At 41.5% G+C, this 27,622-nt stretch overlaps 1 protein-coding gene across 4 annotated transcripts in view; it reads left to right on the top strand.

Annotated features, from left to right (window-relative positions):
* ipo8 (importin 8) overlaps positions 1-27,622 on the top strand; it is a 98,554-nt gene that overhangs the window by 52,465 nt on the left and 18,467 nt on the right. Inside the window, exons 12-22 of one of the 4 annotated variants that reach the window (XM_034578695.1) lie at positions 7,384-7,500; positions 7,619-7,708; positions 9,161-9,187; positions 9,362-9,527; positions 19,173-19,333; positions 19,482-19,607; positions 19,685-19,760; positions 23,834-23,959; positions 24,139-24,236; positions 24,348-24,443; positions 25,907-26,127. In XM_034578695.1, the coding sequence (XP_034434586.1) occupies positions 7,384-7,500; positions 7,619-7,708; positions 9,161-9,187; positions 9,362-9,527; positions 19,173-19,333; positions 19,482-19,607; positions 19,685-19,760; positions 23,834-23,959; positions 24,139-24,236; positions 24,348-24,443; positions 25,907-26,127 (1,304 nt within the window). The remainder of the gene's footprint in view (positions 1-7,383; positions 7,501-7,618; positions 7,709-9,160; positions 9,188-9,361; positions 9,528-19,172; positions 19,334-19,481; positions 19,608-19,684; positions 19,761-23,833; positions 23,960-24,138; positions 24,237-24,347; positions 24,444-25,906; positions 26,128-27,622) is intronic. The other 3 variants (XM_034578696.1, XM_034578698.1, XM_034578697.1) reach the window with 3 other exon arrangements.

Here is a 27,622-nt window from a genome sequence, read left to right as displayed (position 1 = left end):
AAACTCTTAAGTTTAAGCAGTTCGTACATATTTAAACAAAGTAGTTCTGCTGAAGCACTCAAGGCTCTCTTCTACTTTTAGCAACTTTCTCTCTAATCCCACAGTTGTTAACACGCTATTCAGATCTTCAGATTTTCGCTGCGACTCCTCCACACTGGGCCCGCGGCTTTACTTTCCAATGCAGTCATCCTCTCCTCCAGGTAAAACAGTGTGGTGTTGACTTCAGCAAGTTTTTTTACACCAAAAACAGAGTCATTCATGGAACCACGCAAAACAACAGCCAGGAATTTCTTGTCTGCGGGAGACAGACGCTTCATTCATGAGGCTGTGATTGGACGAGCCCTCTAATGTGATGACGTTAACGACTGACGTGGCATCTTCAGGAATGGACGTATTCACGAGCTGAGTGTGATGTTTTCAGACTAAAACTTCACAACTGACCTTTTCACTTTTGAAGCAGCGGTTATAACAGTTTTTAAATTGTACTCTACATTTATATAGGATGAGTAGGTGACTGAGGACCAGTTTATTCTTTCTGGTTTTAAGTTAATGTAATCTCTTACATGATTCTTGCTGTTCTGGGTTTGTACCCTCATAGTTGAATGCACTTATTGTAAGAGTGTTTTAATGAATACTGGGAAAGTTTAATAACAACAATAGGACAATTGAAGTCCAAATTATTGGAGTCAACAGTTTAGTATGCCATGGACATGTGAATATGGTGCTGATATGCTTTATGTGAAGCACAGTGTTTTGGTGTCAGCAGAAAGACTTCTCTTAGAAAACTGTTCAGTGGTGCCACTCTCTCCATTCCAACAGATTTTCTTGGATGAGCTTGACAGGCATGCAATGTTAACAATGTATCATCAGATGTAGCCTGGAAATTGTATCACTGATTACACTCATTATATTATACTTACTTATATAAGGCAAATCTATTCAAGCTACATTTTATGATTCTATAATTATACTAAGCCTGATGTGTTTATAGGAGAGATTTTCTTAAAAGGGAGTTAGTACCTGTTAGAAAAAGGTGTAACCTCTGCACCACTGAGTGAAACTATCCTGTTTGCATTTGTAAAGATCACAGTTTTACCATTTACATGTGAAAGCCCCCCCATAGACCTAGGAGCAGGGGGGTCAACTGCCAAGTTTTTCAGGCTTGTAAAACTGCCCGAAACTGGAACCCCGCGTCAATTCCCGGCAGTTGCTGGCAGTTTTCTGTGCTGCCTGTAGATTCCTGTGAACAGTCGTTAACCTGAACCTCCACAGACATTTACAGGGGCATTAACTGACACAAATTCTTCTTTTCATGCAGTGATAGGGTCCTCGTAGCTGTTGCCATGATGGAGCTAAACACCGCGACACCCTAGAATGTCTGTGTCAGTCCCATATGGTGAAATAAAAATAATCAAAACGATATGGCAGGCCAGATTTTAGTGCCACCTTTGGCCAACGGCTCGCGTTATTCAAGAACATAGGACAAGACATGTTTAACCCAGTCTGCACACGCTGCCCTGCCCTTAGTGAATGCAATGCTTGCTTTATTAATATTAAATGTATCGCGTGTCCAAATTGCACCAAATTCGACATTGCACTTCCTTGGGGCCTTAACAATAAACATGCCAAGTGTAAAGGTACTGAGATCAACTGTTCTTGAGATATGCATTCCACGATAAGATAGACAGACAGAGATTTGTAGAATTAGTAAATAGATTTCAACAGAGCATCTCAAAACACTGTAAAAAGAGCAGGTGCATAGAGCAGCATGGTTATAGCTCTAGTAAAATCATCTTGGGAAAAGCATGCTGTGATATACTTGCTTGCCATTTTCAGCACAAAATATAATGATGTTAAAACGGCTTATGGCATAAAGCACAAATTTGGCTGAACTGGCTCATATTGATAGGTGCATATTTGGTGTTTTGGGATTTAGTTTTTTAACATAATTTAATCATCACCATGCATGTGATTACTAAACAAAATAAAATGGATAGATATACATAAAGGTACTTACATAAATTAGGCATCCACTAAATCTACAAGGGCATCTGAATTCTTTACCGGGAACACAAATTCCTCTAATATATCATCACCACACTTTAGGGGCTATTTGGGACTAATTAATATCAAAAACATAAAGTGAGTTAGTGTGCATAATACATTAATATAATACAAAGAAAGAAGAACAATCCCAAACAGTAGAAACAATTAGTCAAACAAACTTACTGGTACATGGCTGCATGGTGCCTCCTTGCCAGAGTTATAGTTCATAACTTTAGCTTGCACCTTCAACATATTCTTATTAGTCTGCTCTTTGTAGTTGAGGAATTTTTCTTTGAATGTCTCTCTCTTGCTCCTTCAATCTCTGCTCATCTTTTCCTTTGGTATGTATCACATGATCACAGAATTCTCTGATAATTTGATCCCACAATGTCTTCCAGCCTGCTCTTTACTTGGGACAGCATGGCCTCAATGACTGATGTTCTGAACAGCGTGGTTAATAGAGTACTGCTTTCAGCTTCCTCCTCAGTGTCTTGTTTTCACCTCTTTAGTTGGCGTATAATCTATGTTGGTTCTCAGATATTTGTTCCTATGTTTTATGTGTGTTGGGTGCTTAACTGGTGTCACTTTCATTTCTGCTGTTAGTATCCTTAATTTAGAATGCTACTTTGAAAGCTTCAATAATTCTTTGATAGTTTTTCTCTCCAAAAATGATCATTGCATTCTGTGGAGAGCCAGGTGTTAAGTTCTAGAAGTTGGCTTTAGTTGTCTCACCGGTATCCCTAATTTAAAGGGGACATAGCATGCAAATTCCACTTTGTTAGTGCTTCTACAGTTAATGTGGGTATCTGGCATGTCTACCAACCCAAAAAGCTCTGGAAAAAAAACACTCGCGCGTTTTGTTATGGTTCCTCTAAGTCAGAAACGTCATGCTTGAGTGCCCTAGGATGAGCCTCCTGTGTTTTGTGTCGTACCAATGCCACTGGAAGTCTCCCTACATGGCCTTGGCCCACCACCCCCCCCCCTCATCCCCCCCGCCCCCCCACACTGGTTATGTCAGGTTTTTACACGGACGCAGCGAGGTGCTGCGAGGCAGCGCAGCGCCGTTCCCAAGCGCGCAGCCGCCTGGCTCTGTTCCACACGGGACGTAGCATTTTCTCCGCTGGTCAGCCCGCGATTCTACTCACATGTGGCATTTGTCTGGATTGTTGGGACTGGGAGGCTGCAGCAGCTGCTCGGGCGAGACTGCTCGCTCTCCCATGCGTGAGCTGGAATTTGTGTCAACGCCACACAGCCAGCAGTGTGGAAGACTTCTGCAGTGTTCAGCGCTACTGTAACACTGGCACAAACACACAGAGCCCCCCCACTCGTTACGCCGGGTTTACACCGGAAGCGCCGCTGCGAGGCAGCGCAGCGCCATTCTCAAGCGCGCAGCCGCCTGGCTGTTCACACGGGACGTGCATTTCTCCGCGCTGGTGAGCCCCATAGACTGTATATATAAGGTCAGCCCGCGATTCTGCTTTCTCCGCTTGTTGTTATACCCGTTGAATGTCGGGGTTCGGGGGTAATGATGGTCTTCATAGCCCCCCCCCCCCCCACCCCTCTCTTTCTCTCTCTGTCTGTCTGCTTGTGTGCTTGTAGTGGATGGGCAGAGGGGGACATTTAATTATGTGATTGGGAAAATTAAAACTCCAGGACAACAGAAGGGGAATACAAAGTATGGGATGCATATTTGATAATTTATATCATATAAAATATGTAATTTATATCGTTTAAAATCATGGGGGGAGAGGGGGGGGGGAGCTGGCTCATTAGCATTTAAAGGAACAGGCACTCAAAACAGGTCACTCTGTGGAGGGCTGTTTTATACAGGGTAAAAAGGGTGCTGTTTTAAATGATCCTTGTGGTATTTTGACCAAAGTATGTTACAGACATTTTCATTAAGACCCCAAGGAACCATATCAACTTGTGGTAAAATGGCATGCTATGTCCCCTTTAAGGATTGGACCTGACAAGAATGTTTAAGCTTTTTTGAGCTCATCTGTGCAGAATCATGTCTTTCATTGCCTCGATTGCTCAGTAATCCCTCTGGGAGGTTGTGTTTTCACATACCTATCAAACTGGTTGGTGGTTGTTCAATTTGTATGTTAACAGGATTATTGATTAACCTCAGAACAGATATCCACAAAACTTGCTGGAAAGATGGGACATGGGCAGAGAAAAAAAAACTTACATTTTGGCAAAGAGAGTGCAAATACTGTGCATTACCAATTTGCTTGAGCTCACCATCTGTTTATTCTAGTTCTTCGTTCTGAGTTGAAGCAGTCATGTGATGAATAATTTTGAGCTCTTCTCTTGTCTTTTGGCAATTTATTTAGTGGGCAAATTACATTGTTGTGACAGTGACTTGTAATTGAGACTCAAGAGCAGAGAGGGAACAGAGAGAGGTAAATTAATTTTACCTTTACTAAAGTTCAAGCAGGACACCTGTTATAAGCACAGACTGTATATAAAAAATGGACATAGCTTCTGGCTCCAAGAGAAGAAACACAGAAAAAAAATGTCTGTGTTTGATTCTCAATCTATATTCTCATATTCCGTTTCTTACCTGACCTAAAACATAATTTGAAAATAATTTAACTAAAATTAGTAAATAGATCAATTTCAGCAGTCACAACCTTCACAGGTAAGTGTTTAGTGTGAACAGTCTTCAATCATAACAGCTGGAACTGTCCAACCTGAAGTTCACCTGGATTAATTGTGACTTCTATAACAAATATTTACTGCTATTAACACTTTAAAAGTATGTATTAGATCAGTGGTTCTCAAATGGGGGTACGTGTACCCCTGGGGGTACGTGAAGGCACTCCAGGGGGTACGTGAGATTTTCCATTCAAAAATCCTTTAAAATTTGTTATTTAATAAATATTCAATAAAATATAAGTGTTTAATATATCAGACACTGATGGCACAGCCATCACATCTTTTTTTCAACCAAAAATGCTTTGCGCTGGTTAGGGGGTACTTGGCTGAAAAAATATTTCACAGGGGGTACATTACTGAAAAAAGGTTGAGAACCACTGTATTAGATATTCAAACTATGAAGTGTTTACCTAACCTCTGATATTTAAAATTTTAAATATGATTAAGCCTTACTGAGTAAATTTTCCATTGACTACAGATGACTTGCCTGTTTTTTACACATTTACCCTTTTCTTCCTTATAATAAATCAAATGGGACACTTTGGTGAATTAATGTTTTAATTTTCATAAAATGTTGTCATAAGACACATAAGGAAAGTATCAACTCATATCTTAATTGTCAATGATTGATTTGATTAAAACCCAAATGTAAAAGGCTTGTGATTAATTTCAAATTCCAACAACGAGATCATCAGTGTTCTTGTATGATTGAAATAATGTGCATGTTGCTGCTGTAACTTTTAACAGACGTGCTCCTTAGAATAATGACTAGTAAAACAGAGTTTCATAGATAACTTTATTTCACATTAAACTACATTAATTAATTTATAATCCATCAGAAAAATTAAATACAGTTCAGTGAGTATAATTTACAGTAGAAATGTTTTATATACACTACCGTTCAAAAGTTTGGGGTCACCCAGACAATTTCGTGTTTTTCCATGAAAACTCACACTTTTATTTATCAAATGAGTTGCAAAATGAATAGAAAATATAGTCAAGACATTGACAAGGTTAGAAATAATGATTTTTATTTGAAATATAAATTTTGTTCTTCAAACTTTGCTTTCGTCAAAGAATGCTCCATTTGCAGCAATTGCAGCATTGCAGACCTTTGGCATTCTAGCTGTTAATTTGTTGAGGTAATCTGTAGAGATTTCCCCCCCACGCTTCCTGAAGCACCTCCCACAAGTTGGATTGGCTTGATGGGCACTTCTTGCGTACCATACGGTCAAGCTGCTCCCACAACAGCTCAATGGGGTTGAGATCTGGTGACTGCGCTGGCCACTCCATTACAGACAGCATACCAGCTGCCTGCTTCTTCCCTAAATAGTTCTTGCATAATTTGGAGGTGTGCTTTGGGTCATTGTCCTGTTGTAGGAGGAAATTGGCTCCAATCAAGCGCTGTCCACAGGGTATGGCATGGCGTTGCAAAATGGAGTGATAGCCCTTCCTTATTTAAAATCCCTTTTTACCTTGTACAAATCTCCCACTTTACCAGCACCAAAGCAGCCCCAGACCATCACATTACCTCCACCATGCTTGACAGATGGCGTCAGGCACTCTTCCAGCAACTTTTCACCTGTTCTGCTTCTCACAAATGTTCTACTGTGTGATCCAAACACCTCAAACTTTGATTCGTCTGTCCATAACACTTTTTTCCAATCTTCCTCTGTCCAATGTCAACACCGTTGTAGGAAATTGTCAGTTTCTTCGCAATTTCTCGCATGGAATAGCCTTCATTTCTAAGAACAAGAATAGACTGGCGAGTTTCACATGAAAGTTCTCTTTTTCTGGCCATTTTGAGAGTATAATCGAACCCACAAATGTGATGCTCCAGATACTCAACTAGCTCAAGGAAGGCCAGTTTTATAGCTTCTCTCACCAGCAAAACAGTTTTCAGCTGTGCTAACATAATTGTACAAGGGTTTTCAAGTGTTTTCTAACCATCCATTAGTCTTCTAAGGCGATTAGCAAACACAATGTACCATTAGAACACTGGAGTGATAGTTGCTGGAAATGGGCCTCTATACACCTATGTAGATATTTCATTAAAAACCAGACGTTTCCACCTAGAATAGTCATTTACCACATTAACAATGTATAGAGTGTATTTCTGATTAATTTAATGTTATCTTCATTGAAAAAAACAGTGCTTTTCTTTGAAAAATAAGGAAATTTCTAAGTGACCCCAAACTTTTGAACGATAGTGTACATCTTACAGCACTTGATTCAGTCGTCTTTAATGTAAGAGTAAAGTCCAAAGCCTGGAGGAACACAAGCTGCTCTTACATCAAAATTCTTTAACAGTGAGTAGTTTGACTGTAACGATGGTGATGGAGGGAAGATGCAAACAGTCCAGGAGCTGTTATTCATCAAGAGTCATCACAGTTCATGTAGCAGTTCAGATCTGTTCTGACGTCTCTTCATGTTCTGCAGATTAAAACACACTGTAGTATGTTACATAACACTATTTAACATTAGCTCATATGTTAATTATGTTAATAATGTTGGACTTTAAACGGGCATTCCTCCAATATGACAATGAAACTTTATTTATGTTTTTACCCCTGCAATATGTATATAAATTGTGAAGTTATTCAAGTGTATCTCTCGGCCACAGACACCCTCATATACAAACTGTATAATAAGCTCATTCTTTATCTTTCTTGGAAGGTTCTTCCTCAGATGATGGAGTTCTGCCACCAGATACTGATGGACCCTTCTGCAAACCCCCGCAGTAAGGATGGAGCACTGCACTGCATCGGTGCTCTGGCTGAGCTTATACTGAGGGTACACACATCTGAAACACCTCTGTGTGTCTTTTAATTTAGTTTTCCTATAAAAAAAAAAAAGATCAGATTCTGTGTGTTTTAATCACCACTGTGCTTTGCTGTGTGTAATTCTACAGAAGCGGATGTACAGGGAGAAGATGGAGCTGATACTACAAAACTATGTTTTTCCTTTGCTCAACTCTCCCATGGGTTACCTGCGAGCCAGAGTAAGTGAATCCCCCATAGCTCCTTGATGGTTAATTATTTAATTGTTTTCCTTTCACTCAGAGATCCCTTGCTCTTGAAAAAACCTTAAACCCAGTTAGTGTGCATACATCCCAAGAACTGGCTGATTTGTAGATTATTTTCTCATATAGGACATGCTGACAAAAAATTCTCAGCTGATAAACATAATGTTGAGTGGATATACACATTTCATCTCCCTTTTATCGTAAAGTACTTTCTATCTGACCTCTGAACTGCCCACAGTCATCAAAAGTGACAATATGGAAATATAATTGTTTATTTCACAGTTGTGATGGTTTCTATTGTTGACATATTTGACTTTTGAATTTGGTTCAATAACTTTAAATAGTATGTATAACTGGGTGTCATCTGCATAGAAGTGAAAATTTACTGAGTGAGTCCTAATAATGTTTCCTTATGGAAGTATATATAAGGTGAATAAAATTGGGTCGAGCACTGAAACCTGAGGAACACCGTGATCAACCTTGGTGCGCACAGATGACTCATCATTAATTTGCATAAATTGGAATCAATCTGATAAATAGGATTTAAACCAGCTTAGGGTGGCTCCTTTAGTGCCTATTAACTATTGTAGTCTCTGTAATTAGAGTAGTGGTGAGATGAATAAAATTAGAATTTTCTGATCAAACTGTTGTTTTTCAATTTATTCAAGCAGGAAATACAACAGAGAATATAACAAAGAATTTATCTAAGAATATATCAGAGTCTATATTCAGCTGAATAGGACCGAGTGCTAAACTCTGCACCACAATGACAAAGAGGAGTTCACACCTTCAGATATTTATGGTATTCTCGTCATACAACTATCGTCAGTTAGAGGAAACACTTTGAACAACTGGTATTCCGTTCCAGGTCAGGTGCAGACGGTTTTATAAATCTAAATCTTTTTTTTTGCGCACCCTTTTTGTTCGAACTTTGTGTACACATACACTTTTTGCATGAATCCTATGCACTGTTTTATAAATGAGGCCCCTGGTCAGTCTGTGTGCGACTGACAAAAGTAGCTAAAGAGTGAGCCTTCCCTGCTCCAGCTAGAAAGAGCTGAACACTTAAATGCTAACTGAAAGAATCTCTGTCGACTGAAGGATCTTAAACTGATCGTTCTTGGAAACCCCACTCACATGCAGATATTTAAGATTTTTTTGTTTCAAGATGATTGTTTAACATTTTTGTCAAAAAAACATGGGAGAGAGAGGGGGTTTGACATGCATTACATGTCCCCTGGCCAGGAATTGAGAAATGGACCTTGTAGCTATCTGATATGTGCCCTATCCAATATACTACAGGGGCACCTCAATATTTGAAGACAGTTTGGGCACACTTTTATTTCATATGTTGTATGGGTCACTAAATACAATTTTAATGAATAGACTGTTTTTTAATGCTTTAACCTTTGGTTCCCTTGCTTTCAGTCCTGTTGGGTGCTCCATTCAGTCAATGTGAGTCAGTGTTTCATTCACTTTAGCACGTTGTGCTTGCAATCCACACCTGCTCCAGCAGCAGTGGACACTTGTGGTGGTGGTTTCAGAGATCTAGAGATCTAGATTTCTAACATTGACTAAGAAGTGTCCAGGTGCTGTGCTAATGTGCCGTTCTCTGTTTTGTTTTGGCAGTCATGCTGGGTGCTCCACTCTTTCAGCCCACTAAGTTTCCAGGATGAGCTGGTTCTGAGGAATGCTGTTGAGTTAGTAAAACAGGATCTGATCGACGACAAAGAGATGCCGGTCAAGGTGGAGGCTGCCATTGCTCTGCAGACATTGGTCAGCAACCAGGAGCAAGGTCTGTGGACAAGTATTGACGTTATGTTAGTGTTTTGACGTTTATATTAATATTAAATAATTGGTGAAATAATTTGGAGTACCACAAAGTGCAAATAAGATCATAAATTGCAAACATATTTAAACATCTGGGCCACCAGGGATTCTCTCTCTTCTGCTTCAGGCGATATGACATGAATTACTTGACTGACAGAATATAATCTCATAGACTGAGGTCTAATTTATTCTATTCATGCACAATTTTGTAGTCAGGGGAGCCTGACTTGTTCAATTGAAAAAAGGAATCATGAAAATGTTTCCATCAAAACTTAACTAATCCAAAAGTACGATGGCATTTTTTAGCAGACTTGAATTTATGGATCAGATAATGAAATTGACTGAATGTGTCATGCTTACATATGTGTCAGTTTTTGTAAAAAACACCTTTGCCTCAACCTTTGCCTTGTTGCCACAGCAACAAAGGTCAACAAAAACGCTCAACATGTTTGCAACACATCACTTGATGTCTTCATCACTGTCTTAAGGGTCTTTTGACTGGATCTGGTCTTGTCAAATTTGGTGCAGATAGGACAATATATAGTCAAGTTGGAAGAACTTCTTGTTTCAAGGCGAAACGTCAAACTATTATGTCACACCACGCTGTTCAACGCAACCTCACGTAGAGTACATCTTTCCATCTTGAAGGTGTTAAGATTACAATGATCCAATATGAAGGCGACCCGATTTAATCCTCTAAAATGAGTTTATTAAAGTACAATGCATAGAAATGGCTAAAAGTGAGCAAAAATTGTACATTACTTTTAAAAATGGCTGACGTCCTGTTGGATTTAGGGTATGGGTCCGAGAGACTTTTCTGTAAGATTGGACATATTACATATACCTATAGATTTTCATACATGTTGGTGAAACTTACCGCAGGGGATGATTCGCAGAATTTTTGTAGGGGGCACTATCCAGCCATTTTTCCACACCCATATGCAAGACCCATATTGGAAGTAAAAATGTGTCATTTCTGACAAAAACTCACAAAGAGTATATATTTTCATTATCAAGGTGTTTAGATTGCACTGACCAAATTTGATCTGATTAATCCTCTAAGAGGAGTTTGTTAGAGTACGATGTGTGTGAATCGCCAAAAAAGACCACTGAATCTAAAATAGTTAACTTCATGTTGCGTTCGGAATATGGGTCCTCCGGACTTTTTTGTACATCAGGACAAGATATACACTGTGTGCACAATTATTAGGCAAGTGAGTATTTTGACCATATCATTTTTATGCATATTTTCCAACACCAAGCTGTATAAACTTGAATGCCTATTGGATTTAAGCATATCAGGTGATGTGTTTTTTGTGTAATGAGGGAGGGTGTGGCCTAAGGAGATCAACACCCTATATCAAGGTGTGCATAATTATTAGGCAGCTTCTTTTCCCCTGGCAAAATGGGCCAAAAAAGAGATTTAACTGACTCTGAAAAGTCAAAAATTGTAAAAAGTCTTTCAGAGGGATGCAGCACTCTTGAAATTGCTAAGATATTGGGGCATGATCACAGAACCATCAAACTTTTTGTTGCAAATAGTCAACAGGGTCGCAAGAAACGTGTTGAGAAAAAAAGACGCAAATTAACTGCCAAAGATTTGAGAAGAATCAAACGTGAAGCTATCAGGAACCCATTATCCTCCAGTGCTGTCATATTCCAGAACTGCAACCTACCTGGAGTGCCCAGAAGTACAAGGTGTTCAGTGCTCAGAGACATGGCCAAGGTAAGGAAGGCTAAAACCCGACCACCACTGAACAAGACACATAAGTTGAAACGTCAAGACTGGGCCAAGAAATATCTGAAGACAGATTTTTCAAAGGTTTTATGGACTGATGAGATGAGAGTGACTCTTGACGGACCAGATGGATGGGCCCGTGGCTGGATCAGTAACGGGCACAGAGCTCCACTTTGACTCAGTCGCCAGCAAGGTGGAGGTGGGGTACTAGTATGGGCTGGTATTATTAAAGATGAGCTAGTTGGACCTTTTCGGGTTGAAGATGGACTCAAAATCAATTCCCAAACCTACTGCCAGTTTTACAGTGGTACAGGAAAAAGTCTGCATCTTTCAAGAAGACCATGATTTTTATGCAGGACAATGCTCCATTGCATGCATCAAAGTACTCCACTGCGTGGCTAGCCAGTAAAGGCCTTAAAGATGAAAGAATAATGACATGGCCCCCTTCCTCACCTGACCTAAACCCTATTGAGAACTTGTGGGCCCTTCTTAAACGGGAGATTTACGGTGAAGGAAAACAGTACACCTCTGAACAGTGTCTGGGAGGTTGTGGTTGCTGCTGCACAAAAAGTTGATCGTCAACAGATCAAGAAACTGACAGAATCCATGAATGGAAGGCTTATTACTGTTATTGAAAAGAAGGGTGGCTATATTGGTCACAGATTTTTTTTTTTAAATGTCAGAAATATTTATTTGTAAAATTTGAGTTGTTTGTTTATTATTCTCACTTTAACAGATGAAAATAAACAAGTGAGATGGGAAAATTTTCGTTTTTCATTTAGTTGCATCATAATTCTGCACACTAATAGTTGCCCAATAATTGTGCACACATAGATATTCTCCTAAGAAAGCCAAAACCTCACTTTTACTTTCTTAAATATTCAGGTTTGAGGTTTATTAACATTTTGGATTGGCCGAGAGCACTGTAGTTGTTCAATAATAAAATGAATCCTCAAAAATACAACTTGCCTAATAATTGTGCACACAGTGTATGGCCATTCATTTTCATGCCGCAGTGGCTGCACTTGAGGGAGTTTTATCGAGTCAATTGAACTCCAGCCGCGTGGACTACAGAAACAAAGGTTTCTTGGGATGCCCAGATGGTAACATCGATTTGTGCCCGGATTCTCTAAGCTGACTGAACCTAGAATGTAGAAACCTCAGAGAGAGCCACATGTGAGGGATCCCTCGGCCAGGATGGACAGAAGTGTAATAGATGCCATGTGAACTGGAGAACATCAGAAAAGTATGAGTATTTACAACATTGAATAAACAGTTCGTAGCATAATGGAAGGTAAACTAATTGAGTAGTTATTGTCTATAAAGCAGCCTTGTTGTAATTATAGTCCACAATCAGCTGCCACCATGATCAGGATCCACCACCACAATCCACAATCCATCGTCATGATCCACTGCCACCATCAGGGTCCACCATTGGCTGCCACCTCGATCATGGTCAACCACCACGATCCACAATCAGATGCCAACACGATACAGGATCTGCCAATACGATCAGCCAGCGCGATACAGGATCTGCCATTATGATCACGACCTCTTATTTGCAATCCACCATCATAGTCCACGATGTGGCCGCAGCTGTGACCCTGGATCTGCAAACTATATAGCACAGGGACTGCAGGGAAGAAGTCATGTCAGTAACATGTTTTGATGAGACATTAATGTCTTTAATGTGATAAAGAGGGAGAAGAGGAAAGAGAAGCTCCATGTGTGCTCCCCTGACATTTTAGACCTATAGCAGCATAATTAAGAGCAGGTCCAAGACAAGCCTGAACCAGCTCTAACTATAAGCTTTATCATAAATGAAGGTTTTAAGGTATCTTAACTGGCTTGCCGGTAAATAGGACGCACTTTTGTTTTGTGATTAAAAAGAGCAGGGCGATTCTGACCCGCTGGGGTGTGCCAACCTTTATCATTTCGAATCAGAATCAGAAGTACTTTATTGATCCCAGGGGGAAATTGTGTTTGTTCCAAAAGCTCCATGCAAGATAAGAAATATAAGCTTATAAGATTTACAAAATATATAAAATAAAATATGAAATATGTACAATATGTGCGTTCTGTACATTGAAATGAGTCCAGTCGGTTGACAGAGTATTTGACACTCAGAGGGTCTGTCACTCCAAGGGAGGAGTTGTGTAGTTTGATGGCCACAGGCAGGAACGACTTCCTGTGGCGCTCTGTGGTGCATCTTCGTGGTCTCAGTCTTGCTCTGAACGTGCTCCTGTGTTTGACCAGCACGTCATGGAGAGGGTGGGAGACAGTGTCCAGAATGGCATGTAGCTTAGACAGCATCCTCCTGTCTGAAACCGCTATCAGGGTGTCCAGTTCCACCCCCACAACATCACTGGCCTTGCGGATCAGTTTGTTGAGTCTGTTGGCATCCGCAACCCTCAGTCTGCTGCCCCAGCACACAACAGCAAACAGGAGAGCACTGGCCACCACAGTCTCATAAAACATCTTCAGCATAGTCCGGCAGATGTTGAAGGACCTCAGTCTCCTCAGGAAATAGAGGCGGCTCTGGCCCTTCTTGTAGAGGGCATCAGTGTTCTTAGCCCAGTCCAGCTTACAGTCTAAAAAACACTCCCAGGTATTTGTAATCCTCCACAATGTCCACACTGACCCCCTGGATGGAAACAAGGGTCATCAGGGTCCTAACCCTCCTCAGATCCACAATCAGCTCCTTTTGTCTTTGTCGTGTTGAGCTGCAAGTGGTTCTGCTCGCACCTTGTGACAATGTTACTCACCACAGCCCTGTATTCAGCATCCTCACCCTTGCTGATACATCCAACTATTGCAGAGTCATCAGAAAACTTCTGGAGATGGCAGGACTCTGTCTGGTAGCTAAAGTCTGTGGTGTAGAGAGTGAAGAGGAAGGGAGAGAGGACCGTCCCCTGTGGGGCCCCGGTGTTGCCGACCACTCTGTCAGACACACAGTGCTGCAAGCACACATGCTGTGGTCTGCCAGTCAGGCAGTTCACAATCAAGGATACGATGGGGGCGTCCAACTGCATCGCTGTGAGTTTCTCGCCCATTAGAGCTGGCCTGATGGTGTTGAAAGCACTGGAGAAGTCAAAAAACATGACCCTCACAGTGCTAGCCAGCTTGTCCAGGTGGGCGTAGACTCGATTCAGCAGGTAGATGATGGCGTCCTCAACTCCTAGCCGGGGCTGGTAGGCGAACTGGAGGGGATCCAAGTGTGGCCTGACCATGGGCCTGAGCTGCTCCTCTGACCATCTCCTGACTGTCTTTGTGATCACAGGCGGCCTTTCACCAGAGGCACATAGCAGGGGGTGGGGTGAGATGCACTAAGTTGTGATCTGATCTCCCCAGAGAGGGGAGGGGGAAGAGCCGTATGCATCCTTAATGTTAGCATACAGCAGGTCCAGGGTCCTTTCCCCTCTGGTTTTGCAGGTGACGTACTGGGTGAATTTTGTGAGTGTTTTATCCATGCAAACGTGATTGAAGTCACCCGAGATTATGATGAGGCCATTCGGGTGTTCAGTTTGCATTCCAGCTATGGCGGTGTGGATGACGTCACTTGCCGACGTTGGGTTGGTGGATGGAGGAATGTACACAGCCATCACAATAGCATGCAAGATTTCCCTTGGCAAATAGTTAGGACGGAGTCCCACTGCCAACAGCCCTGTCCGGGCGACAAATACAGTCCTTGATTGTAATATGACCAGGATTGCACCATCTGTTGTTTACAAAAACAGCAAGCCCCCCTCCTTTGCGCTTACCGCTCTCGGTGCAATCCCTGTCAACCCGAACCGTCTGAAATCCCCTGATGTTAACATTTTGGTCGGGGACGTCCCTCTGTAGCCATGACTCCGAAAAAATCATCAGACTACACTCCCGATACTCCCTTAGACTCCGGGCTATCGCTTTCAGCTTGTCCATCTTGTTCCCCAGTGATCTCACGTTGCCCATGATGAGAGAGGGGAGATACGGCTTATATCTCCTCTTCTCCACGAATCCCTGTCGTTTAGCAGACCTGGCTTTTTTCCTCCTCTTCACCGATCTTTTTCCTCTGCAACCCCAGTGTGTTTTTCTCCAAAGTTCAGCTGGGATGTCCACTTTCCCATTCGCCAAGCCGGCTGGCTTCAGCACCATCAGCTGATCGCTGGAGTAAACAATGTGGTGTTGCTGAGCGACGGTCGAGTGGCAGACCAAAACTCTGCAAACAAACGTGTAGAGAGGACGCAACTTAAATATTACTCACAAAAGACAAATCAAATATGTCAAAGGAAAAAGACAAAGAGTATAACAGTATAACAAAATGAGCAGGAGCGACTGTAACAGGCGCACTATATATCAAGGATCCAACTATAATCTTTATCATAAAGGAAGGTTTTAAGCTATCTTAACTGGCTTGCCGGTAAATAGGACGCACATTTTTTTGTGAATAAAAAGAGCAGGGAGATTCTGACCCGCTGGGGTGTGCCAACCTTAATCCTTTCAGATCAAGGATCCCAGTTTGTGTCGTCCATCTTTGAGGAAACTTGTCAGTGATGGGACCTTAAACAGAAACGGACCTCACCCTATCATCCTCAAACAAAGGTGACGGAGTGGACAAATCGAAATGTTAAGGCCATGATTGCTTCATTTGTGGAGGAAAAACACAAGAACTGGGACAAACACTTACCTAAATTCAGATTTGCCATAAACTCAGCTGTGCATGAGTCTACAGGAGTTACACCTGAGAAGCTCAACCTCGCCTCCTAAAAAGACCCCTTGATGCTGAACTTAGCCTGCAGCTTTGCAATCCTGACCGCCTGCATACCATATAGCTAACTGGGTAGCAGAATTTCAGAAGTTTGTAAGTAGAAACCTGGAAAAAACAAAGCGTGTGAAGAAGTGTGACAATCTGGATTTCCCCACCGGATTGTACTGCTGGTGACACACAGTAAACACCCCTTTTTTCCCCTCAAACACTAGCTAATAACTGCCCGCTCGTGCCACATATTCTAGCAACGACCAGTTATACGTCAGCAAAGGAATGAGAAAGAGAGGAGAGAGTGGGACAGAGAGGGAGAGAGAGAGACAAACTCGGAGCAACATGCTCACCTTGTGATAAGATAACACAGTGAGGTCGTCAATCCCGTCACCGTTTTAACCCGCCACGGACAGTGTCTCCCGATAACCTCGGATCACTCTACATTCACTCCGCTTGACTGTCAGCTGTCATTCACTCACTACCCAGCACTAATCTGGACCAGAAACCCCTCACTGACTGAACTGAAAATGTTTTGTTTGATGGTCGTTTTTCATTTATGATATTATTCATAATAATAATTATTATTATTATCATTGGCTATGACTTCCCAGACCATCACTGACCCACTGCCAAATGATGTTACAGGCAGCATAACGTTCACCACGGCATCTCCAGACTCTTTCACGTCTGTCACATGTGCTCAGTGGCAGTCAGTCAAATTCTGGTGTTCTCTGGTCAATGCCATTCTGGTGAAAGCTGCATAGTGCTGGGTATAGTGCTGGGTTGTGAGCACAGGTCCGACTAGAGGATGTCAGGCACTCATGCCACACTCACAGAGTCTGTTTCTGACAGTTTGTTCCTCCTCGCACCTGAGGAGCAGATACTAGTCCTACTGCTGGGTTGATGCCTTTCTACAGCCATGTCCAGCTCTCAGTGTAATGGCCGGTCTCCTGGTATCTCCTCCATGCTCTTGAGACTATGCTGGGAGACACAGCAAACCTTGCGACTGCACGTATGGCACATAACATATGGATGTGCAACCAGTAGTGACAAGGACACTAGCAGAATACAAAACTAAAGAAGAATCAGTCAGGAAAAATAAGAAGAGAGCAATTGTCTGTGGCCACCACATGCAAAACTATTCCCTTTTGGGGGGTTGTCTTGCTTTTGCCTCTCCATTGCACCTATTGTCACTTTCATTTGCACCAAAGCAGTTGAAATTGATTCACAATCACTTATACTTCCTAAATGGACATATTGATATCACTGAAGTTTTACTGACTTGGTTTTATACTGTGATGATTAAGTGTTCCCTTAGTTTTTTGAGCATATACACTACCGTTCAAAAGTTTGGGGTCACCCAGACAATTTCGTGTTTTCCATGAAAACTCACACTTTTATTTATCAAATGAGTTGCAAAATGAATAGAAAATATAGTCAAGACATTGACAAGGTTAGAAATAATGATTTTTATTTGAAATATACATTTTGTTCTTCAAACTTTGCTTTCGTCAAAGAATGCTCCATTTGCAGCAATTACAGCATTGCAGACCTTTGGCATTCTAGCTGTTAATTTGTTGAGGTAATCTGTAGAAATTTCACCCCACACTTCCTGAAGCACCTCCCACAAGTTGGATTGGCTTGATGGGCACTTCTTGCGTACCATACGGTCAAGCTGCTCCCACAACAGCTCAATGGGGTTGAGATCTGGTGACTGCGCTGGCCACTCCATTACAGACAGCATACCAGCTGCCTGCTTCTTCCCTAAATAGTTCTTGCATAATTTGGAGGTGTGCTTTGGGTCATTGTCCTGTTGTAGGAGGAAATTGGCTCCAATCAAGCGCTGTCCACAGGGTATGGCATGGCGTTGCAAAATGGAGTGATAGCCTTCCTTATTTAAAATCCCTTTTACCTTGTACAAATCTCCCACTTTACCAGCACCAAAGCAGCCCCAGACCATCACATTACCTCCACCATGCTTGACAGATGGCGTCAGGCACTCTTCCAGCATCTTTTCACCTGTTCTGCTTCTCACAAATGTTCTACTGTGTGATCCAAACACCTCAAACTTTGATTCGTCTGTCCATAACACTTTTTTCCAATCTTCCTCTGTCCAATGTCTGTGTTCTTTTGCCCATATCAATCTTTTCTTTTTATTGGCCAGTCTCAGATATGGCTTTTTCTTTGCCACTCTGCCTAGAAGGCCAGCATTCCGGAGTCACCTCTTCACTGTAGACGTTGACACTGGCGTTTTGCGGGTACCATTTACAGAAGCTGCCAGTTGAGGACCTGTGAGGCGTCTATTTCTCAAACTAGAGACTCTAATATACTTGTCTTCTTGCTGAGTTGTGCACCGGGGCCTCCCACTTCTCTTTCTACTCTGGTTAGAGCCCGTTTGTGCTGTTCTCTGAAGGGAGTAGTACACACTGTTGTAGGAAATTTTCAGTTTCTTCACAATTTCTCGCATGGAATAGCCTTCATTTCTAAGAACAAGAATAGACTGGCGAGTTTCACATGAAAGTTCTCTTTTTCTGGCCATTTTGAGAGTATAATAGAACCCACAAATGTGATGCTCCAGATACTCAACTAGCTCAAAGGAAGGCCAGTTTTATAGCTTCTCTCACCAGCAAAACAGTTTTCAGCTGTGCTAACATAATTGCACAAGGGTTTTCAAGGGTTTTCTAACCATCCATTAGTCTTCTAAGGCGATTAGCAAACACAATGTACCATTAGAACACTGGAGTGATAGTTGCTGGAAATGGGCCTCTATACACCTATGTAGATATTTCATTAAAAACCAGACGTTTCCACCTAGAATAGTCATTTACCACAATAATGTATAGAGTGTATTTCTGATTAATTTAATGTTATCTTCATTGAAAAAAACAGTGCTTTTCTTTGAAAAATAAGGAAATTTCTAAGTGACCCCAAACTGTGACAACAACGGTAGTGTGTGTGTGTGTGTGTGTGTGTGTGTGTGTGTGTGTGTGTGTGTGTGTGTGTGTGTGTGTGTGTGTGTGTGTGTGTGTGTGTGTGTGTGTGTGTGTGTGTGTGTGTGTGTGTGTGTGTGTGTGTGAGAAATATACTGTAAATTGCTTATATTCCACACATGCTTTGTTTTCATGTTTGTATAGCCAAGCTGTACATCAGGCCATACATCCAGCCAGTCATGCAGGAGCTGCTGCATGTGGTGAAAGAGACAGAGAATGATGACTTGACCAATGTCATTCAGAAGATGATCTGTGAGTACAACCAGGAGGTTGCGGCCATTGCTGTGGATATGACACAGAACCTGGTAGGAACATTTCCAATGATTTCAGGATTGACTGGGCCTTTCATATGAAGCTATATGTAACTCTTTCTTCAGGTTTGTCAGTTATTGCAGAATATTTAATGTCATGTTCTAAAGTAAGTGTGTGTGTGTGTCTGTCTTTGTTTCATAGGCAGATATCTTCACCAGGGTTCTTCAGAGTGAGGAGTATGAGGAGAACGAAGACAAGACTGTCATGGCCCTTGGCCTCCTTAGCACCATCGACACCATACTCACTGTCATGGAGGACCACAAAGAGGTCTCAACACACATTCACATACACACAAAATAACTTGCTACATTATTTGTCTTGTAATATTTGATACTTAATTTCAGATCACTCAGCAGCTGGAAGGGATCTGTTTGCAGGTGATCGGCCTGGTCTTGCAGAAGCCCATCATAGGTATGGCAGGTGTGTGAGAGCTGCTAATTACTTTATCACAGATTTACTTAATTAATTAATTTGCTCCCTGAAATGCTGCTATGATCCTGTCAGGCTGCTTCCATCACAAATACAAGTAATATTCCTGTTTCCTTACACAGTAAATTTTACGTGGCTGATTTGAATTACAGGTATGATCCTGCGATGTAACCCAAAGGTTGCGACAGTTCTCAAAACTATAGATTTTTCTTACTTGCTTGTTCGCAGACTAAAAACGTTCACATTTTGTTACTGACGGGAGACGCTTGAAGAACTGCTACTGAGTGCGAAACAATGGTCATGTGACAGGAGGCAGCCAAAAACTTATCAACCAGCTGTGTTTCTCTACTCTATGGGCCTGATCTACTAAGATCCCAAATAAAGAGTGCTAAATTGCATGTGCATTATTACCGATTGCACGTTTGGTTGGTGGGCGTTTTGCAGGTGATCTATTAACAATAATTGCGTAAATGATAACAGGTGCAAACATGGTAGAGGCAGTTGTATTTAAATGAGTGTTTTGTGTGCGTTACTGGTTTCTGCTATGGAGCATTATGGAGAGCAGAGTGACCGCAAGCGCAAAGCGAAATTTAATGCCATGGAATTGGAGGTGTTAGTAGAAAATGCAAACCAAAAATGTAGTTGAGCCTCCAGCAAAGGAATATTAACATAACTCAAAGAAACGCGATATGGTAGAGTATCTGCGAGAATGCTGTGGGTAAAACTAAAAGAACTGTTGAAATTAAGAGAATATGCTTCTGTCAATCCAAACATGCTAACACAAGCAGAAAAACCTGTTCTCTCCGTCTTCTACCATGCCGTGTCGTCCTCACTACAATAACTGCAGCCATCTGTGCGCAACGTTGTGCCGATTAGCACCTACCTTTCAAGTGTATTAAAGGGGACATAGCATGCAAATTCCACTTTGGTAGTGCTTCTACAGGTTAATGTGGGTATCTGGCATGTCTACCAACCCAAAGACTCTGGGAAAAAAAACACTTGCGCATTTTGTTATGGTTCCTCTAAGTCAGAAACGTCATGCTTGAGTGACTCGAATGAGCTTCCTGGGTTTTGTGTCGTAACAAGGCACTGGAAGTCTCCCTACATGGCCTTGGCCCACCCTCCACCTCACCACCGTCCCCCCCGTCCCCCCACACTCGTTACGCCGGGTTTACACCGGACGCAGCGAGGTTGCGAGGCAGCGCAGCGCCGTTCCCAAGCACGCAGCCGCCTGGCTGTTCACACGGGACTCGCATTTCTCCGCGCTGGTCAGCCCGCGATTCACTCACATGTGGCATTTGTCTGGATCGTTGGGACTGGGAGGCTGCAGCAGTTGCTCGGGCGCGACCGCTCGCTCTCCCATGCGTGAGCTGGAATTTGTGTCAACGCCACACAGCCAGCAGTGTGGAAGACTTCCGCAGTGTTCAGCACTACTGTAACACTGGCACAAACACACAGAGCCCCCCCACTCGTTACGCCGGGTTTACACCGGAAGCGCCGCTGCGAGGCAGCGCAGCGCCATTCTCAAGCGCGCAGCCGCCTGGCTGTTCACACGGGACGTGCATTTCTCCGCGCTGGTCAGCCCCATAGACTGTATATATAAGGTCAGCCCGCAATTCTGCTTTCTCCGCTTGTTGTTGTACCCGTTGAATGTCGGGGTTCGGGGGTAAATGATGGTCTTCATAGCCCCCCCCCCCCCCCACCCCTCTCTTTCTCTCTCTGTCTGTCTGCTTGTGTGCTTGTAGTAGATGGGCAGAGGGGGACATTTAATTATGTGATTGGGAAAATTAAAACTCCAGGACAACAGAAGGGGAATACAAAGTATGGGATGCATATTTGATAATTTATATCATATAAAATATGTAATTTATATCGTTTAAAATCATGGGGGGAGAGGGGGGAGCTGGCTCATTAGCATTTAAAGGAACAGGCACTCAAAACAGGTCACTCTGTGGAGGGCTGTTTTATACAGGGTAAAAAGGGTGCTGTTTTAAATGATCCTTGTGGTATTTTGACCAAAGTATGTTACAGACATTTCATTAAGACCCCAAGGAACCATATCAACTTGTGGTAAAATGGGCATACAATGTCCCCTTTAAATATAGACACAGTCACAATCACTGCAATTACTTTGATGCTTTTTTTAGCGTGTGCTAAATTAAAGTATTTGCGTCTACTCCTCCCAATATTTTGAGCACTCGGGTAGAAATGCCCGACATTGCATATTCATTAAGGCAAACGTACTAAATGGACAGTGCGTTATTCTGCGTGCAATCCTCAGTGTGCACAGTTAATAGATCAGCTTTCATGTTTTCTGGTGGGCGCAAACCTTTGTTAGATCAGGCCCTTCTGATTCCAGAACAGTACTGTGTCTCAAAGGAGCTGATGTTGCCTATTTGCATTCATTTTTAATTCACGCCCTCTTGTGGCGCCAGTGGGTCATTGTCTCGTTTGTGTTATCTTGTTGTGGATGTGTGTGCATCCGTATTGAGGATCAATCCTGGGATCTCTGATTGTGTGAGTACTTGTCAAGCTGAAGTTGACTCTGCTTGCACTGTTCTGAGGTCACTGGTCCACCGCACAAAAAGTGTCTGTGTATGTATGTATGTGTGTGTAATCCTAGTAATTGGAGTGATTTTCACTGGGGGGTTGGATCATTCTTACTCTGATAATGTCAGGTCAAGTAAATGTTTCTTTCAGAAATCTAGAACACACTCAAGTACACACAGTCACAGCTGTGAGGTTTACCCCATATTACATGGCAAGAGGAGTAGGAGCTGAAAACGTCAGTGAAGTTTCCAGGTACATTACAGTACCTCTACAACTGCTACCAGTTTATATACTACTGGAGATGTGTTTTCCTCCTGTGATGACACATTGTAAAGTCGAGACACATTTTGCAGTAAAATGTGGTCATTGAAGCCTCTCAAATGTCCAAATGGAGCACTTTTATACGTAGAATCCAAACAATCAATCAAATTTTATTTGTATAGCCCATATTCACAAATCACAATTTGTCTCATAGGGATTTAACAAGGTGTGACGTCCTCTGTCCTTAATCCTCAACAAGAGTAAGGGTAAAAAGAACGTAGATGGGTAAGGGTAAGCCACATTTGAGGGATCCCTCTCCCAGGACGGACAGAAGTGCAATAGATGCCACGTGTAAAGGAGAACATCAGAAAGATAAGGGTATTTACAGCGTTGACAAACAAAGTGGTTTAAGAAAAGTCCCTGAATTCTTCATGATTAACAAGAGGTGTCCAACTTCCTATTTAACTATTCAAACTGTTACCCCTTGTAGCTCCAGTACCCTGGGGGGGGGGGGCTTGATTAAGATTGGTCCTATGTTTTCAACCAGTTGATGGACATTGTTTATATCTCAGCTCCTCTCTTAAAGCTAAAGTGGGGAACATCTATAAAGATAGCTCCTTGACACATGTACTATAACTTTCACAGCTTCTCTGGCTCCACCTACAGCTCATAAAGCAATTTTCAAGAATCGCTCACATTTCTAAACCATCAATCTGAACCAGCAGAAGTGTCTGAGCACTTGTCTATCACTGCTTGTGCACAGTGATGTTACTTAAAGTGATGTTGCAATTTTCACTAACATGAGCAAGTTCTTCACAGTAAGGCCGCTGGTTAGAATAATTTTATTTGTAAGTTGTGAATTGGCCAGGTATAGTTAGGTTTCCTTACACATAGAGGAATGATTCCAATCAGTTTCCCACAGTGATTATTACAGACTTTAAATTGGGGGAAAGAAAAAAGAGTTATGCCTGAACTATACATAATATTGGCATCCATACTTGAATAGTCACATTATGAGTTGCCATTAATTAGATTTTCGGTGTGGTTTCGAATCCAGCCCTTAAAGGGTTGATGATCTTGGTTTCCATTGACCATTTTCCATATACAATGTACAACAGTAAAGATTTTCAACATGCATAATTCGTTCATCAAGATCTGATGTGGGATTTAAGTGTTCCCTTAATTGTTTTCAGCACTGACATTGTCAATGTGTGTGAACATTATATTAGCAGCCCTGTCTTCCCTCTCTGCAGAGTTCTATGAGGAGATCCTCTCTCTGGCATTTGGCCTCACCTGTCAGACCATTTCTCCCCAGATGTGGCAGCTACTTGGCATCTTGTACGAGGTCTTCCAGCATGACTGCTTCGATTACTTCACAGGTGCCTCACACACCTAGTTATGTTACTAACAGTACACAGAGTGTAATCCAGTATCACATACACTGAGCACAATCAGTTTTAACGGTGTACCTGTACAGTAAATTTTACTTTTTGCATGATGATACACCATCCCACAAAAATGATAACACTATTAATGATAATATGCATTTGTGTTTCAGATATGATGCCTCTTTTGCACAACTACATCACTGTGGATACAGACATGCTCTTGTCTAACCCAAAACACTTAGAGGTTATTTACAGCATGTGCAAAAAGGTCAGACAACAGACGTTTTGCTGTTGCATAAAATCTGAACAAAGATCCACTGTCTCCAGCAGTGCTACTTAGCCATGACTGCTCAACTATTTTTTTAACTTTGACCTGTAGGTGCTGACCATAGATGCAGGTGAGGATGCAGAGTGTCATGCTGCCAAACTGTTGGAGGTCATCATACTGCAGTGCAGAGGCAGAGGCATCGACCAGGTCAGAAATGACTCCAAACATTACAGACTTTCATATAATTAATCAACAGAGTGACTGACATTCAAATATTCTACATTTAACACAGCAGTTCCCAATATTCTCTGTCTAATATACCCTCACAATTTACACTAAGCATCATGTTCCAAATGTGTTAATTTGACTTCATTGTAAACACAATGCTTTTTTGCACAATTTGATATAAAGTTATGCATCTATTTTTGTAACTATGTATCCACTATTTTTACTTTCTTTCACCATGTATCTGTTTTACGAATTTATTCATTATCGACTTAATCTTTGGATATATTTCTTTATGTTTTCTGGAAACTGCAAAGCATCCTATTGAAGTACAAGTTACAGTTCGGAATCACTTATTTAACATATAAAGAATTCTGAATCTTATTACTGGAAAAAAATATAGGTTGTGGAAGGATTTGTACGTGCATGTAAAATTCTCCAGCCATTTCATATTTAGCTGACTTAATGCATCCTATTAGCCAAAATATTTTTGCCTGTAAGAGACAATGGCGAGAAAGACAAGAAAATATATATCAATTTGTCTGATCATCTGTAAGTAACTTTTTGCTCTCTGTCTCTCAGTCAGTAAAAACTGTAAAAGAAATTGTGGGCCCTTTGTGGGCTAATAACTATGGTCCAAACATGTATGAAAAGACCCCAAATTAACACAGTAAGCAGATTACCTGATCACTATAACCAAATTATTTAAAAAGCATTTGTATAGGAACGATTCTTTCCCAGGCTTTTTGATCCATATAAACAGTTGATCACTATATTTGTAATCACTATATTCATGGTTACACACGGTTTCCACTGTAATAACAAAAGATGGAGTTTAGTGATGTAAAGAAGCAGCCTGGGATTATGGGAGTTTTCTTCATTGTTTCAACTTTCATTTTTAAAAACCGCCAAGATCTAAACAGACTGAAGTTTGTGTTCATTCTGAATCTTTGAGTGAGCTTTGTCCTTCTAATCTAATCTGGGTGAAGAGCAATCCCATTCAAATTGAACTAGCACCAAAATGTTCAAATTGGAACACTAAAATGTTTATTTTGGTCTTTGTTTTAAATAAACCCCACAGATATTGGTCCTTTCTGACAAAATAACTTAATAATATCATGTCATGGCTGTTGATCTCTAATAGCTATCTTCCTAAAAAGCCTTACCTGACCTGAAAATAACAGGGGGGCAAAGCTTCACTCTTTCACATAAGCTTGAATATTTAACTATAACTGCAGTGACTGGAATCAAAATGTGAAATATTTAACCTGGCTATGAGACACATTACATTGTTGGGAGGTCTGTTGGATGGGATTGTTGCGCACACTGCTTGTAACTTAACATTGTGAACAGTGTCTGTACACAAACCAAATACAAAACTGGAGGGTATTACCCAACAAAAGTGATTTGTATAAGCCTGATTTATCTGTGTTTCCCCACTGCAGTGCATCCCTCTGTTTGTGGAGGCAGTGCTGGAGCGTTTGATGAGAGGGGTGAAATCCAGTGAACTGAGAACCATGTGCCTTCAGGTGGCCATCGCTGCTCTTTACTACAATCCAGTGCTGCTCATACACACTCTGGACAACATGCACTTCCCACACAACCCGCAGCCCATTACTGCACACTTCATCAACCAGTGGATGAATGACACAGAGTTCTTTCTGGGGTAAGAATGAGGCTCCTTCTGTTTTAACACATTATGGTAGATCATTAGATGGTACCTCAAACACTGAGGTACTTAGGTTATAGAGGGAGAGACATGAGGGTAAAAGGAGGAGCATGTTGGTATTGTATAAACAACTAAGGGTAAAATATCATAGTATGCCCCCCTCAACACATAGGAGGCAGTTGAGGTATTAACTCAAAATCAGATTCTGACAAAAAAATGACATGCATGTCATGGCACAAAATAGGTGGTGACATAGTAACAACTTTTGCTCTCAATCCCTAATCAATCAGAGAGTTGATTCAAAGGCTTGTTTTTGTACTATAAACTCCTTTCTCACAACTGACTACAAACTGTCACAACTCATTAGTGAACCAGTTTATTAGGGCGGAAAGTAGTAGTAGTTATTTATATTAGTAACTGAACTGTAGACCAATTGCATAGCTGAAAAAAACTGCCAACATCCCAAATTTATCTCTTTACATTTTTTTAGTTCAACCAAAAATCCGAGACAAGAGATGAAGACATATGATCAAATAAAATCTTCACATTAGAAAAAGAAGATCAAGAGGACTTTTTTCTGTTAATCAATTACTCAACTAATGATTTCAGCAATTTGTTTTCTGTCGTCTTGTTTGAAAACTGTTGCCCATTCACACCTCCTGCAAATACGTAGCAACGTTAGCAATCATTTACAGCTGGGTTTCTGTCCACCAGACAGATGCAAGTCTGACACTCGCTCTCTTTTTGGTCAGTGTTTGGTCTCCACTTGTCTCTTTTGGTCATTAGCTGTTGCCTCAAAATAAGAAGTTCCTAAATTGGAATCTGACCTAATGGTCTTGAACTTTTTTGTGTTCTGTTTTGTTCTGTTCTATTCTGTTCCTCTATTCTGTTGTGTTTGTATTGTGTCTTTAGCAACAATGAACAGGATAAGATTTAGCAAATGAGCTTAGGCTACAGATGCTGTCGTACGTCATTGGTTGATGCCATGTACTTGACAAATTTACAAGTAATGTAATTACGTACTACAACAAGGTTGTAATCATAAGCTGCCTTCAGACATGCACTGAACTCCGGAGATCCTGTGCACTTTCTCCAGCGGATGTGTGAACACATATGTCTAAGTGAGAGCCCCTGGACTTTCTGTGAACGTAATCCAGCCAGCCCCCAGTATTAAATCCACAGAAAGGAAGGGCAGGTGTGAGAACACAGCAGGAAATCCTCCTCAGGATTCACTGCGAGGGAGTGGGGGTCTTCTGAAAATGAAAAAGACAAAGTGAAAACAAAAACCTGCGGATGAAAAAGCGGAGCCATAAACTTATAAGACACCAAAGAAGATGTTGAGAGAACTTTTTAAGATAAGAGCCTACGCCAGTGTCGATGTGCTGGAGACAAAAACATGTGATCTCTGCAGCAGAATTAATACGTTACATCCTGCCTCTGCATGTTACACCACCCCTCTCCTGATAAAAGAGAATCTCCTGCTGCGTTGTGC

This window comes from Hippoglossus hippoglossus, chromosome 23 (assembly GCF_009819705.1).
Source record: "Hippoglossus hippoglossus isolate fHipHip1 chromosome 23, fHipHip1.pri, whole genome shotgun sequence".
NCBI classification, from domain to species: domain Eukaryota; kingdom Metazoa; phylum Chordata; class Actinopteri; order Pleuronectiformes; family Pleuronectidae; genus Hippoglossus; species Hippoglossus hippoglossus.
This window is presented reverse-complemented; position numbering and strand designations above follow the sequence as displayed.